Source organism: Mus caroli, chromosome 7 (assembly GCF_900094665.2).
Source record: "Mus caroli chromosome 7, CAROLI_EIJ_v1.1, whole genome shotgun sequence".
Taxonomy (NCBI): Eukaryota; Metazoa; Chordata; class Mammalia; order Rodentia; family Muridae; genus Mus; species Mus caroli.
This window is the reverse complement of record NC_034576.1, coordinates 143356603-143371199: the sequence shown is the minus strand read 5'-3', so window position 1 is coordinate 143371199 and position 14597 is coordinate 143356603. Positions and strand designations below refer to the sequence as shown.

General features: G+C 48.8%; 1 protein-coding gene across 3 annotated transcripts in view; it reads left to right on the top strand.

Annotated features, from left to right (window-relative positions):
- Rnh1 (ribonuclease/angiogenin inhibitor 1) overlaps positions 1-11331 on the top strand; it is a 12742-nt gene extending 1411 nt beyond the window's left edge. The window contains exons 1-10 of one of the 3 annotated variants that reach the window (XM_021168419.2): positions 3054-3305; positions 5225-5329; positions 6744-6914; positions 7243-7413; positions 7920-8090; positions 8166-8336; positions 8422-8592; positions 8788-8958; positions 10824-10994; positions 11085-11331. In XM_021168419.2, coding sequence (XP_021024078.1) covers positions 5244-5329; positions 6744-6914; positions 7243-7413; positions 7920-8090; positions 8166-8336; positions 8422-8592; positions 8788-8958; positions 10824-10994; positions 11085-11172 — 1371 coding nt within the window. In that variant the 5' untranslated portion in view covers positions 3054-3305; positions 5225-5243 and the 3' untranslated portion in view covers positions 11173-11331. Of the gene's footprint in view, positions 1-3053; positions 3408-5224; positions 5330-6743; positions 6915-7242; positions 7414-7919; positions 8091-8165; positions 8337-8421; positions 8593-8787; positions 8959-10823; positions 10995-11084 lie in introns of those variants that run through there. The other 2 variants (XM_021168418.2, XM_021168417.2) reach the window with 2 other exon arrangements.
- The last annotated feature ends 3266 nt before the right edge of the window (positions 11332-14597 follow it).

Genomic DNA, 14597 nt, shown 5'->3' with positions numbered 1-14597 from the left:
CATGTAAGTACACTGTAGCTGTCTTCAGACACTCCAGAAGAGGGCGCCAGATCTCGTTACGGATGGTTGTGAGCCACCATGTGGTTGCTGGGATTAGAACTCTGGACCTTCGGAAGAGCAGTCGGGTGCTCTTACCCACTGAGCCATCTCACCAGCCCTGGTGCATACTTTTAATCCCAGCACTTGGGAGGGAGGCTAGCCTGGTCTACATAGTGAGTTCCAGGACAGCCAGGGCTATACAGAGAAACCCTGTCTCGAACTACACCCCCCAAAAAAGACACAATTTCACTTTGTAGCCCAGCCTAGCCTGAAACTCACTATGTAGCACTAACTGGTTTTGAACTCACCTTTATCCTTCTTGATGAAGTGCTAGTGAGGGAAAGGTTGGGCCACTGTGGTTGTACACAGCTAAAGTAGGTTGTGCATGGTAGCAGTGGCTTAGTGCTGAGGAGGATGAGACCGGCCTTGATTATGTACTGGGTTCAAGGTGAGCCTGGACTACATAGCAAGGCCATATCTTTTTGTTTGTTTTTGTTCTCACTATGTAACCCATGCTGTCCTTGAACTCACAAAGATCCACCTGTCTGGGCCTCTGGAGTAGAGTGCTAGGATTAAAGGCAGCCCATGGCCTGCTGCAAGACCACAGCTTAAAAAAAAAAAAAAAAAAAAAAAAAAAGAACTGTGACAGCCATGGATAGATAGTGGCGCACGCCTTTAGTCCTAGCACTCAGGAGGCAGAGGCAGGTTGATCTCTTTAAGTTTGAGGCCAGTCATTGTGAGTTCCAGGACAGCCATAGCTACATAGTGAGACCCTGTCTTGAAAGAAAGAAAGAACCCCAAAATAAAACAAAAAAATAACCCCCCCATTGTAACAGTTGTGAAAAAAATTGCCAGTTTCATATCTGCTGTCTCTTCACAGTTCAGGAGAGAAATTAAAAGTCAAGTGTCTGTAGGAGGATCCTTTCGGAGCCTCCAAAAGATAAACATTTCTTTGCCCTTTTCACCCGGTATCTCTGCCGCTTCCTAAGAGGATCCTCAGGACTATACTGGGACCCACCCACCCACATTAGTTTTCCCATACAGCTTCCAGTAAAGTTTGTGCAAACTCAGCACCCAGGGGCCCTTGCCCCCTTCACTGCTCACCCTTCCTCACTGGGCGTGGTCTCTGTAGAAACGCTCATTTTCATGCTGGTAGAAAGGAAGACAGGTGCTTGTCTTTAGTTTGTTCTGAGGTCCTGGTATGGTGCTAGAAACTCAATGTACCTGCCAGCCACATGGCTTGCCTGAACCCAGGATCCTAAGTTGGTAGCCCCTGCCATTTGTCTGTGGGTACTCAGTATCCATGAAAAAAAAAGCTACAGCTCTCACCTTCAAAGGAATAAGAGATAGTTTATTCTGGAATCATTGTTAGTGACCATGGCCTGAGAACACAGATTTAGGTTACTCCAGATTCTATGTTCCCATGGAGGTAGTTTCATGACGTCTTGTAGTTTTACAGAAGAAACTAGTAAACAAGGCAAGTTTAAGTACAGTGATGGGTACCTCAGAGAGATTGGTACAACGGAGGAAGGAAGCTTCTCTGTAGGTCCAAGATGCCAACTATGACATTCTTAGCTTTTGATTAGTGGGAGCTACTGGTCTGCTAAAGGATTCCAAAAGGAAGCTGGGTGTGGTGACACTTGCCTTTCCTACCAGCAGTCAGGGGGAAGAGGAAGCCACATCTCTGTGAGTTGTAGGCCAGCCTGATCACAAGATATTAGTTGCAACACAGGTAGGCAGGCAAGGAAGAGCTGTTCTAGAGGGGTAGAACTAGCCCAGGATAAAACAGCCTCTGGAGCTGTACCAGCCCAATTTCTCCACAGCACTGAAACGCTAATCAGTCAGTCTCTGTAGATACAGCGTCTTTTCAGGAATTCTCCTTCATGTTAGCAACAAATAAAGGCTGGCTGGCTAAAGTTTTCCTTCCAATTGGGCAGGCTTTATCTTTCCCCAAAGAACTGATCCCCAACTTCACAGGCCAGTTGTTGGTATTGGTTCTATGAGGATGGCTCTGCAGCGATGAAGATTAAGCTCTGTCTGTTGTGGCCACTGCGCAGGGTTTATGAAGCTGAGTTCCAGCCTATATTCTTGCCTGTCTCTTTACCTCCTTTTCTCCCTTCAGGGCTCCCTGCCCCAGGGCTTTTAGGGAACACAATTCCTGATTTCCTATGCTGGCCTGCTAGACTCTCCTTTACTTATATTATTAAAGTTCCCAGAGGGACTCAGAACAGCATCTGGCATATGGCAAGTGTTTAACAAACATTTAGGTGGATGGATGCCAGTTCCTTGACAATGGTGTGTATGGCCATTTGTGCAAGAGAGCAGGGCTCCTGAGTGACAAACTCTCAATGCTGACTTTTTCCACAGTGCTAGAATCCCAGCACTCAGGAAGTAAATCTGCATGCCCAAGGCCCTCCTGGGCTACACATCAAGACCTTATTTCAAAAATACAGAAACCAAAAGCAAATCCTATAACTTGGGAGTATGTCACAAAGTTTAAACATGGGCTGGAGGGATGGCTTAGCAGTTAAGAGCACCGACACTGCTCTTCCAGAGCACCCAGGTGTAGTTCCCAACACCTGAATGGTGGCCATTTCCCAAGAATCTGATACCCTCTTCTGGCCTTCCTGGGCACAATGCACAGATATATATGCAGATGAAGCATTCATATATAAAGGATATTTAAGACAAGCATCAGGGCTGGTGAGATGGCTCAGTGGGTAAGAGCACCCGACTGCTCTTCCGAAGGTCCAGAGTTCAAATCCCAGCAACCACATGGTGGCTCACAACCATCCGTAACGAGATCTGGCGCCCTCTTCTGGAGTGTCTGAAGACAGCTACAGTGTGCTTATGTGTAAAAAAAAAAAAAAAAAAAAAAGACAAGCATCAGAGGCTCTCAACATCCCAAGCCGCATCCCCGGGGAGAAAGGATGTTCTGAATGAGCACTGTTCTAGCCATGAAAACCTTGTCGGCCTGTAGGAGAGATGGGTGTGTTCATACCAGAAGCTCTCATCACAGACACACCCATTTCGTGGCAGCTGTGGATCATTTTACATATTTTTAGGCCCAAAGAAGTGACTCAGGTTTGTCAAGTTCTGCTCCCAAAGTGCAGCCTGCATGTGGGAGGGACAGACCTAGTGGGCGGTCTCCAGTAGGCAAAGTGAAAGGCTAGTTGGGGCCAGAGAAAGAGAAGCGGCGAAAGTCTCTAGGCCCCGCCCTGGGCGGAAGAAAACGGATCGTCTGGGACCTCTAGCAGCGGCACCAGGTGAGCAAGGGCCATGTTCCGGGGCGCCCGGCTGCCTTTGAGAGTTTTTTTCGGGTCCCTTCCTGGCCCTCTTAATACGTGGCAGAGCGGCTGGACCAGAAGGTTTGAGGGATCAAAAAATTAGGCGGGGGCGGGATCACGGGCCCGGCGAGCTTCTGAGGCCTGTTCCTTTCTTAGGGTGACACATTTGTGCCTCAGAGGAGCCTTGCTCCGTGCTTGAAGGCTGACCTCATAGCTCCGTCGCCAGCGACCTGTTCGCTCACTTTAAGGCCCAAAGAGGGTGTCTTCCGATACTAGGATTAACCCAACAGCTAGGAGCAGCTAGCTAGCAATATCCAATCACATCAAAGCAGAGGCCTGAATCATGCTTCTAAGCCGGGCTAGTGGGACTTCCTGCCTGGTCACTTTTGTGCACTCCGAGGGCCTGGTCCCAAGGCCAAACAGGGGGAGGAGTGTGGGAGAAGAACCATCTGCCTGGGTTCTTTCACATCCCTTGCCCCTGACCTCAGATGATGTCAGGACTGGCTGGCACCCTGCCTCCCATAAAGTTCAGCCCTGTGCTTTCCCCAAAGGTAGATACTCTAGGACCCTGTAGTCTGTAGTGCAGAAGAGAGCAGGTCTGGGTTGCACCTGTGACTAGAAGTACTGTAGCTACCCCACCCCAGTGGCAGTGCCCTAGTGATGACTTGCTTTGGATGACACATCTGATCCAGGCAGTGCTGGTTTTACTCACTGGGGAGTTGTGGGTGGGGCTAACTGGTTTCTCCATGCCCTGGCTGTATGTCCACAGTGAGTTATCTATGCCGTTGCCTCAGTTTTCCCTATCACTAGCCCTTGTGTCAATATGCGTAAAGTGCTCCTGGTTAGCATTAAGGGGGTATCCTCCTAGCCCTGGGAAGGGAGTAAGTAAGTTAGTAAGGCCGTGTTGTGCCAGGCACTGTAACTTCACACAGAGCTGTTTGCCAGTTTTGGTAACTGAAGTGACTTCTGTTTCTCTTAAACAGAACCTAGTACCCCTCTCCCTTCTGTGCTAGCAGCACAGCACTGATCTCTTCTCTCAAGCCTTCCAGGATACCCACATGCTGTCCAGGCTAGTTTGCTTGACAGATAGTTGCTCAGGAATATGGAAACATGGGTATTTGTCTCCAGGCCTCAGATACATCCTTCCACAGCCAGTGCCTGTCATGCTTCTTCAGGTTCTGTCAGAGCCTGTAACCTGTTTGTCCCAGCTTTCCTAGTGTGATACACTGCCTGGATCCTTTGCAGGCTGGGCCTGAGCTGGCTGAGGATTGTGAGAAGTTGGTCCTGGCCTGAGTCCCTAGACTCAGAAGGAAGTCACAGAAGCAAAAGCTATAGTGACTGCCTCTGAATACTGTCCTTTCCCCCTAGAGTCCTGTGCCTTCCTGCCCTTAGGTGGTTGCTTGTGCCCAGGCTTCATGCTCCCTGGCCTTTGACTTTGTATAGGGCTTGGCAACAGCAGAGTACAGTGCTGGACCAACTTGTTCTCAGAGTAAGAAGCAGGCTGAAGGAGCAGTAAGCCGACCATAGCCAGGCTCCCACAAATAAGCAGGTTTCCAGGCCAGAGCTGGTATCCTGGTGCTGTCTGCAGCAGGAAAGAGGTGCTAGGTGACTGGGTTCCTTCAGAGCCTAGGGGGTGACTGTGTCGCATAGTCCTAGGCTCTTGGGTTCTGCTCCTCTTAGTGGTACCATGTAGTTAGCTTCTCCCTGATAACTTATTTCCGGAGACTCAATGTGTGGACAGACTTGCTGGGGAGAGGCTGGGCCCCTACTGAAAAAAAAAAAAAAAAAAAAAAAAAAAAAAAAACAACTCTCTTGACTTGGACTCATCTTCTTACAAATGCTAGCCTGTCGAGATAAGCAATTTTCTTAAGAGTCCTCTTCCTTCTTCTTTTGCCCAGACTGCACTGTGCACCCACCATGAGTCTTGACATCCAGTGTGAGCAGCTGAGTGATGCCCGGTGGACAGAGCTCCTTCCTCTGATCCAGCAATATGAAGTGGTCAGGTAGGAGCAACCTTGGGGACAGTTGGGTCTGGCTGGGAGGGCAGTACTCTGTTGTGGAGGTGGGTGGTTCTTGTAGCTTGGGGCCACCTGATGGGCTTGGTGTGTTCCAATAGTACTTTCTCTATTCATGGGCATGAAGATGTTCTGCATAATCTTCATGAGATGTTATTCTCGAGTTTTTCAACATTTTTGTACATTTGTTTTTAGACAAGGTCTCACTCTATAGCTCTTACTGGCATGGAATTGGGCAATTGATTTCCAACACAGTATAAACCGAGCATGGTGGCACAAGCCTATAATCCCAGTATTGGGAAGGTGGATGCAGGAGAATCAGAAGCCTAAGATCATTTTCTGACCTTGGTACATAGCTTGAAGTTAGTCTGAGATATACAAGTTTAAAAATAACTACTAGTTCTGTAGCTCATGTAGGTAAGGTAGTAGAACTTGCCCAGCATGCATGTACCATGTATGAGAAGCATATGTGAACCACCAGAGACTCAGGTAGGGCGGGCAGGCATGGCGTGTCGGGAGACTGCAGCTGCAGGTGGTAGACACCTTGCATTCAGCATTTCCCACCCTTATTACTCAGCTTTTCCTTCTGGCTGAGAAAAGGAGTTGCACCCTCCTTCCTCGTCTGTTACAGTGCTTGGGGACCTATGTTTACAGGCTGCACACAGATGCCTGCTTCTTCCTCATCTTTCCTGAGATAGTTTTAGGTTTGTAGCAGAGTCAGAGGGTTATTCAGGCATCCTCAGCCCTCCATCAGCCTCTTATAACCATCTCCCATTTTGTCGTGCTGCCTGGCATTCTAGGCAGATATAGATTCCCAGACTTGCCCTGTGACTTTACCCCATTCTGATCGCTTAGGATCCCACGACTTTACTGATCATCTCATTAGATCCTTCGGCAGAGTTCCACTTCCTCTTGTGACCTGAGTTTTGAGTCTAGATACCCTGGCTAGTTAGGGATTTTCAAGGTGGTCATGTGCTTTTTGGAGAATATGGACACACTCTAGGTGTGGTCAGTCACATGGTGTTCTGGGTGAACGGTGGCCCCATGTGGCTGTGATGAGTCATCCATTGCTATGATTCATTATGTACTCATGCTGCTGCAGCTCTGACCAGGTCTGAGTTCCTCTGCATACTGTCAACATCCTCTCCTACCCTGCCCACCCCACCTCGCAGTGCTGGAGCTTTGTACAAGCTAGGCAGGCAATTCCAGCTCTTGCTTTTCTGAGACAGCTTTCTTCCATAATGTAGCCCAGGCTGACTTGGAGCCTGTTTCAAGTTTAAGCATTGTAGTTATAACCCGTATTTGAATTCCTCGGCTCTGGATGGGTCATAGCAGCTGTTTTGTGAGACTGACGGTCGGGTCTGAGGCCAGCGCCGTGCTGACACAGGAGTACTGTTTGCAGGCTGGATGACTGTGGCCTCACTGAAGTGCGGTGCAAAGACATCAGCTCAGCAGTCCAAGCCAACCCTGCCCTGACAGAGCTCAGCCTTCGCACCAATGAACTGGGTGATGGCGGTGTGGGTCTGGTGCTCCAGGGCCTGCAGAATCCCACGTGTAAGATCCAGAAGCTGAGGTAAGCCCAGGGGCTCAGCCCAGCCTATCCAGGGCAGAACTTGGACAGACAGGCAGCTGTGATGTCAAAAGCCACTGAGAGGTTGTGGAGGTGTGGACAGCTTGTGGTGATAGGCACCGCAGCTTTAGCCAGGACACCAGTCAATTGCGCAGTGCTGGGACAGGCTACATTATGGCATTGTTCCAGGTCTCAGTCCCTAGTAAAAGTCTGGCTGAGCCATACTGGCCTCCTTTGGTCTGGAGGCCCATCAAGAGGAAAAGCAGTACCCTAACCCTGCAAGATGTGATAGGAATCTGTTCACGGCCGCTGCTGGCGGCATGTGCTTCAGCCTTCAGAACTGCGGCTTGACGGAGGCTGGCTGTGGGATCCTGCCTGGCATGCTGCGCTCTTTGTCTACCCTGCGTGAGCTACATCTCAATGATAACCCTATGGGGGATGCAGGCCTGAAGCTGCTCTGTGAAGGACTTCAGGACCCCCAGTGCCGTCTTGAGAAGCTTCAGTGAGTGTATACCTTGTCCGGGTCCCTGGGCTCTTTGCAGCCCATGACCCAGAGCTCAGCTGGCCGCCAGTAAGCTTCACATCAGCACAGTAGATGAGAACTTTGGAGGGGATTCCTAAGACTTAAGGGCCTCCCCTCTGCTAAGGGCTGGTAGCTGCCCTAGCCTGAGATTAGGAGCTGATGCTGGTGGAGTCTGGCTAGACTCTGTACAGTGTGATCCCACATGAGCTGAAGACACTTCTCCAACGGGAATGTGTTTATCTGTTGGGTCTGGGAGAACCTCGCTCATGTTGGTAGGGCTCTTTTCAGTGATGGTTTTCCCTGAGCCATGCTAGTGTCCTTATGAGCCTGGCAGCTCTAGGTATTCACTGTGCCTGAATAACCAGATAAGGTCTAAGGAAGCAACTGGGAAATAAGATTCCAGCACCCCTATGTCTCCCTGATACTGCACTTCTAGACCTATCCTTAATCCTTTTGATGTGCCTGAGACCCCTGCCTGCCCCCAGGTTGGAATACTGTAACCTCACAGCTACCAGCTGCGAGCCCCTGGCTTCAGTGCTCAGGGTGAAAGCTGACTTTAAGGAGCTAGTATTGAGCAACAATGACCTCCACGAACCTGGTGTCCGTATTCTGTGCCAGGGCCTGAAGGACTCTGCCTGTCAACTGGAGTCACTCAAGTATGTACTAGGCCACAGAGGCTAAGGGGTCTGGCCAGGCACCAGTTCTTCTCTTACCGTGTCCTATGTCTCCAGGCTGGAGAACTGTGGTATCACAGCAGCCAACTGCAAGGATCTGTGCAATGTCGTGGCCTCCAAAGCTTCGCTGCAGGAACTGGACTTGAGCAGCAACAAGCTAGGTAATGCAGGCATTGCAGCACTGTGCCCAGGACTGCTGCTTTCCAGCTGTAAGATCAGGACTCTGTGGTGAGTTGGTTCCCCGTCTCTTTTCATAGGGATGGAAGACATGGTGGAGTGAGGGACATTCTTGAATAATGTTGTTATCCCACAGGCTCTGGGAATGTGATATCACTGCAGAGGGCTGCAAGGACCTGTGCCGTGTCCTCAGTGCCAAGCAGAGCCTGAAGGAACTCAGCCTTGCTTCCAATGAGCTGAAGGATGAGGGTGCCCGGCTGCTGTGTGAGAGCCTATTAGAGCCTGGCTGTCAGCTAGAGTCACTGTGGTGAGAGCCTGAGTGGGGCTAAGGCATATCTAGGACAGCAAAGACAGAAAGCCTAGAGTAGAGTGAGGTTTGGGAGATGCTGGTGTACCCTGGAAGAGGACAGCATTAGATTGAGGTACAGATAAGCAGATGCTGCGGGGAAGGGAAGGGAAGGGCTCCTGGGAAGAACTGGTTCCAGCCTTTCTGTTCCCACAGGATAAAGACCTGCAGCCTCACAGCTGCCTCCTGTCCCTACTTCTGCTCCGTGCTGACCAAAAACCGCTCTCTGCTGGAGCTGCAAATGAGCAGCAACCCACTGGGAGACGAGGGAGTCCGGGAGCTTTGCAAGGCCCTGAGCCAGCCAGATACGGTGCTGCGAGAGCTTTGGTGAGTAGGCTGCAGAGGTATGCAGAGCTCCGTGTTCTGGCCACCTCCTGGGAGAAGCCCCAGGATGTCCTGGGGTTCCCTTCCCCCTTGATGGGGTCTGTGTAGCCCTAGTGTGAACAGGCTGGCCTCCAACTCATTTCCTTAGTCCCGCTCTAGCTTCTGAGCAAGTGTTCTGTATTAGATGGGTTTCTAGTTCTCTGTGTATCCTGTCAGTGAGCCAGATGTAGAACCTAGGGTACCATTTCCCCCATTTCTTTCTGGTTCAGGGAGATGTCTGCTGTCCCACATGCCCCATGTGTCTGCCTTTTTTTTTGGGGGGGGGGAGGGGGAGGGCAGTTTTTCTTTCTTTCCTTTTTGGTTTCCCAAGATAGGGTTTCTTGGTATAACAGAGCCCTGGCTGTCCTGGACTAGCTTTTGTAGACCAGGTTGGCCTTGAGCCCAGAGATCTGCCTGCATCTGCCTCCCAAGTGCTGGGATTCAAAGGCCTGCGCCACCACACCTGGCTCTTTGGCAGATTTTTGTTCACATGTGTATTTGCCCCCACGTGTGTATACACCATGTGGAAGTCAGAAGATAATTTGCAATTGTCTTTCTACCGTGGGGTTCCAGGCATGGAATTCAGGTTGTTGGATTTGGCGGCAAGTAAGCCCAGCCTTCTTTTTTTTTTTAAAAAAACTTTTTTTTTTTTAAAGATTTATTTATTATATGTAAGTTCACTATAGCTATCTTCAGACACTCCAGAAGAGGTAGCCAGATCTCGTTACGGATGGTTGTGAGCCACCATGTGGTTGCTGGGATTTGAACTCTGGACCTTCGGAAGAGCAGTCGGGTGCTCTTACCCACTGAGCCATCTCTCCAGCCCAAGCCCAGCCCTCTTGAGCAGCCCTGAGATTTTCTACCCATTGTGCTTTGGGCTATTGATTTGTCTTTATGTGGGTCTTGGCCTGGGCAATTATTTTTTGGTTTTTCGAGACAGGTTTCTCTGTATAGCTCTGGCTGTCCTGGAACTCACTTTGCAGACCAGGCTGGCCTCGAACTCAGAAATCCACCTGTCTCTTGCCTCCTGAGCGCTGGGATTAAAGGCGTGCACCACCACGCCCGGCACTTTTTTCTTTTTTATTAATGTGCTTGCTTGTCCTTTCTCTCTGCAAAGTCCAGGAGTCAGTCCTTGGGTTTTAAGGGAGGACAATCCAATCCCTCCTCTCATTTTTTAAAGTTTTTAGAGCATCATGTCACTCTTAATGTTTTGTCCTTTACCATTTACCCTTCTGTGGCAGCACATCCTGACTTTGTCATTCTGGATGGGACACCACGGGGCTAACAGCCTGGAGTCTCTCCTGTCCAAGAAATAGCATCCTTGTTGTGGGATGCTCTGCAAGTCTTGATGACAGGAGTGTGGGTTCTCTCCTATGAGGCTTGGGGCCTGCTATATTCACCTACAGATGGGGTTCTGCAAATTCCAGGTATACCTCAGGGAGCCAATCAATCCATAGCAGCTTCTTGTCTCCTGGCCTACATGTACCTCATGCTCCCTAGTACCTCGGGTTCCCTCTGATTGGTATGGGTACTAGACCTGCTCACTTATTCCTTTGGCCTGTATCCCAATCTCCCTCAGTCTGGAAACTTGACTACCGTGTCACTTTCTATGTGCACCCTGATGTAGTTTGGCCTTGGTGCACAGGCTTTTGACCTAGCCAGGCTCCTGGTGCTAAGAGACATGGATATGCCCTCTGAGGCTGTGCACCGTTCCCTCTCAGGGGAAGCTAGAGTTCTATTTTATCCACCTGAGGGAAGCATGAAGTATGGAGGGGCTGCCTTCATGCTAAATCTCAGATGTGGGGAACAGCTCTGCCCTTTCCACCCAGGCTGGGAGACTGTGATGTGACAAATAATGGTTGCAGCAGCCTTGCCAATGTCCTGCTGGTCAACCGCAGCCTGAGGGAACTGGACCTCAGTAACAACTGCATGGGGGGCCCAGGTGTCCTGCAACTGCTGGAGAGCCTCAAACAGCCCAGCTGCACCCTTCAGCAGCTCGTGTAAGTGGATGTACTGGGGCTGCCGGGGCTCAGAGGGTTGTCAGGAAGGTGGGCACCTCAACTAACTTTTCCCTGCTTGCCTGTGTACAGCCTGTATGACATTTACTGGACAAATGAGGTGGAAAACCAGCTTCGGGCCCTGGAGGAGGAAAGGCCTTCCCTGAGGATCATTTCCTGATGTGTACCTCTGGACACATCAATCCAGCCCTAGGGGCAGCCAGCAGGATCTCTGGCTCTGGTTGTTCTCCTGTTGACCGGCAATAAGCACTGTGGTCTTAACTTCAGTAGAAAACTTTAAGACACTTTATAACTATTAAAACACTTTGATGGCAAGAAAGGTCCTTGTCGTTCTTTGTGGGCTGGTGTAGCTCTGCTATGGACCTCTGATGCCATGACTGCTTCCTGTGTAGAGGGCAGTTCATGGATATGCTCAGCCCAGCAGTCCTTACTCAGTCTCAAAGACGGCTTTAAAAAACCAGGCTCTTAAGCTGGGGAGTGGTGGCACAAGCCTTTGGTTAATCCCAGCACTTGTGAGGCAGAGGCAGGTGGATTTCTGAGTTTGAGGCCAGCCTGGTCTACAGAATGAGTTCCAGGACAGCCAGGGTTACACAGAGAAAACCTGTCTCGAAAAACAAAACAACAAAAAACCCCGGGTCTTGCTACTGTAGCCTTGGCCAGCCTTGAATACCAAGTACCGGGCCTACAGACAGTGTAGAGGGTTCCAGGAGCTGTGCACCATTACACCTTGCTCCAGGGTCGGCCTTAAAGAGATTTTCAGAGCTGAAATCTTCATCCTGCCCACACTGAGGAGTCTGAGTGAGGAAGACCTCGGCTTGCAACAGTCAAGCATGACTTTGAAAGATACATTGCCATATCTGAAGTCCCAGGAGGACTGGGCTAAGACTCAGTGGTAAAGTTCTTCCCAATACAGAAGGGTTGAAAAAAAAACAAGGGCTGGTGAGATGGCTCAGTGGGTAAGAGCACCCGACTGCTCTTCCGAAGGTCCAGAGTTCAAATCCCAGCAACCACATGGTGGCTCACAACCATCCGCAATGAGATCTGGCGCCCTCTTCTGGAGTGTCTGAAGACAGCTACAGTATACTTACATATAATAAAAAATCTTTAAAAAAAAAAAAAAAACAAACCACAAAAGAGCAAAATCTTTAAAGTCTAAAACCCCCAAATTATAAAAGGTTGAGATCTTCAAAGTGAAACTGCCAAACTAATTTCCATGACTAAAAGCACTTAAGAGAAGGTTGGTCCTTCAAAAGTCCACAAGAGACTGGCTGTGTGATGTGGCAAAAATGAAAGCTAACAGGTTTGCTTATTTTTTTGAGTTTAAGGTGTATTTTCTTTTTAGTTTTTTTTGGTTTTTCTTATAAATCCTGGTTAAAACAACAAAAGTTAGTTGTTGTAGAAATTTTTAAGCCCAGTCTGGGGTTTCTACCCTGCCTTTGACCATTTAGTTTCCGGTTCAAAGACACTCAACTTCTGTTATTTACAATAAGCATTAAACAGGACAAGAGCTGGGCAGATATCTACCCTCTATGTTATTAAAATCTATTTTTCTATCGATAACTCTGAGTTATTACTTCCTATGTTTCATCTGGACAGGGTTTCTCTGTGTAGCTCTGGCTGTCATGAAACTCACTTTGTAGACCAGGCTGGCCTGGAACTCAAATCCACCAGCCTCTGCCTCCCAAGTGCTGGGATTAAAGACGTGCGTCACCACCACGGCCTGGCAAGGTTTATTTTTATTATTTCTTTTTATCTTGCTTATGAGACAGGGTCTCATTATGTAGCCTTTGCTGAACACACACCTGCTAAGTAGACTAGGCTGCCCTTGAATCCACAGAGATCTGCCTGTTCTTTGTCTCTCAAGTACTGGGATTAAAGGCGTGTGCAAATTTGCTTTTTATGTGTTGGGTGTTCTGCAAACATCTATGTCTGTGCAGTATGTCCATACCCAAGAAAGCAGGTGAGTGTCCAAACTTCTGGAACTGAGTTACAGCCGTGTGGTGCTGCGAACAGAAACCAGGTCCTCTGCAAGAGCAAGCTAAGTGCTTGGTGCTTAGTCACCTCTCCAGTTCCCCACCCCCATATATATACCCGCCCCGCTTAGCAGAAGGGACTGTGTTTATTGGTGCACATACATAGCCATGGGGTAGACTCTCTTCTGCAGAAAGTCAGTCAGAAAAAGGTCATTTATTATTTTTCTTAAAGATAGGTCCTCTGTGTAGCCCTGGTTTGTCTCTTAAGAGATCAGCCTCCTTTTGCTGAATGAAAGCATGTGCTGTCATGCAATACTGACTGAGAGGCAAGGTATTCCACCATCACCCAGGCTGGCCTTAAAGTTATAGTAGTCCTGCCTAAATTACTTGGAGTGCTGCAATCACAGTCATAAACCACCATGACCATCAACTGTTGAGATCTGGTCTTTTGCTGTGTATTGTAATGCTAAGTGAGGGACCCCAAGACTTGGTTGCCCCAGAGACAACAAAGTCTGAATGTAGTCTCAAGTGACAGTATGTGACCTTGCCTTCAAGTTATTTCTGATTGGTAAATAAAGATGGAGAAGAGACACAAGCAGGTTTTAGGGTTCCTGGGCCTGGGGGCATCAGGAGAGGACCTCAGGGAGAAGAGGGAGAGGAAGAAGAAAAAGGCACCATGAGTTTGGAGTCAAAAAAACATGGCCTTGAAGGCTGGTCAGTTGGAGTTAAGAGCAGCCCAGATGAAACACAGTAATTAATAACTCAGAGTTATCGATAGAAAAATAGATTTTTAATAACATAGAGGGTAGATATCTGCCCAGCTCTTGTCCTGTTTAATGCTTATTGTAAATAACAGAAGTTGAGTGTCTTTGAACCGGAAACTAAATGGTCAAAGGCAGGGTAGAAACCCCAGACTGGGCTTAAAAATTTCTACAACAACCAACTTTTGTTGTTTTAACCAGGATTTGTAAGTAACCTGATTAAAATTGAGCAATACATCTAAACAGATATAGCTTTAAGACAAAGCCAGGTAGGAAAATGCCTGTTGCCATTGGTCACCTGGGAACTGCAAATCAAACCCAGTAAGGTGTCACCTTACCTCATGAGAGTGGCTGTCAGGAGAGAGAGACACCACAGGCACGGGGCTGTGGAGATGGTTCTATGAGAAGAACACTTGATGCTCTTGCAGAGGACCTGTTCCCAGCACAGCTGTGAACTACCTTCTTTACTCCACTTCCAGGACACCCACAGACATCTGCAGCAGGCACTCATGTGGTGCACATGCATACATCCAGGCAAACACTTCTCATAAAGGAAAATCTTTAAAACATTTTAAGTAGTTAAGAAAGAAAAGGAAAGAAAAGAATCAGGTGGTGGTGGGGCACGCCTTGGAGGCAATCTCTGAGTTCGAGGCCAGCCTGGTCTAGAGTGAGTTCCGTCTAGAGTGAGTTCCAGGACAGCCAGGGCTGTTACACAAAGAAACAAAACCAAAAAGATAACAAATACTGGTCAGAGTTAAAAATGGTTGCTCAGGGGACTGGAGGGATGGCTCAGCGGTTAAGAGCACCGACTGCTCTTCCAGAGGTTCTGAGTTCAATCCCCAGCAACCACA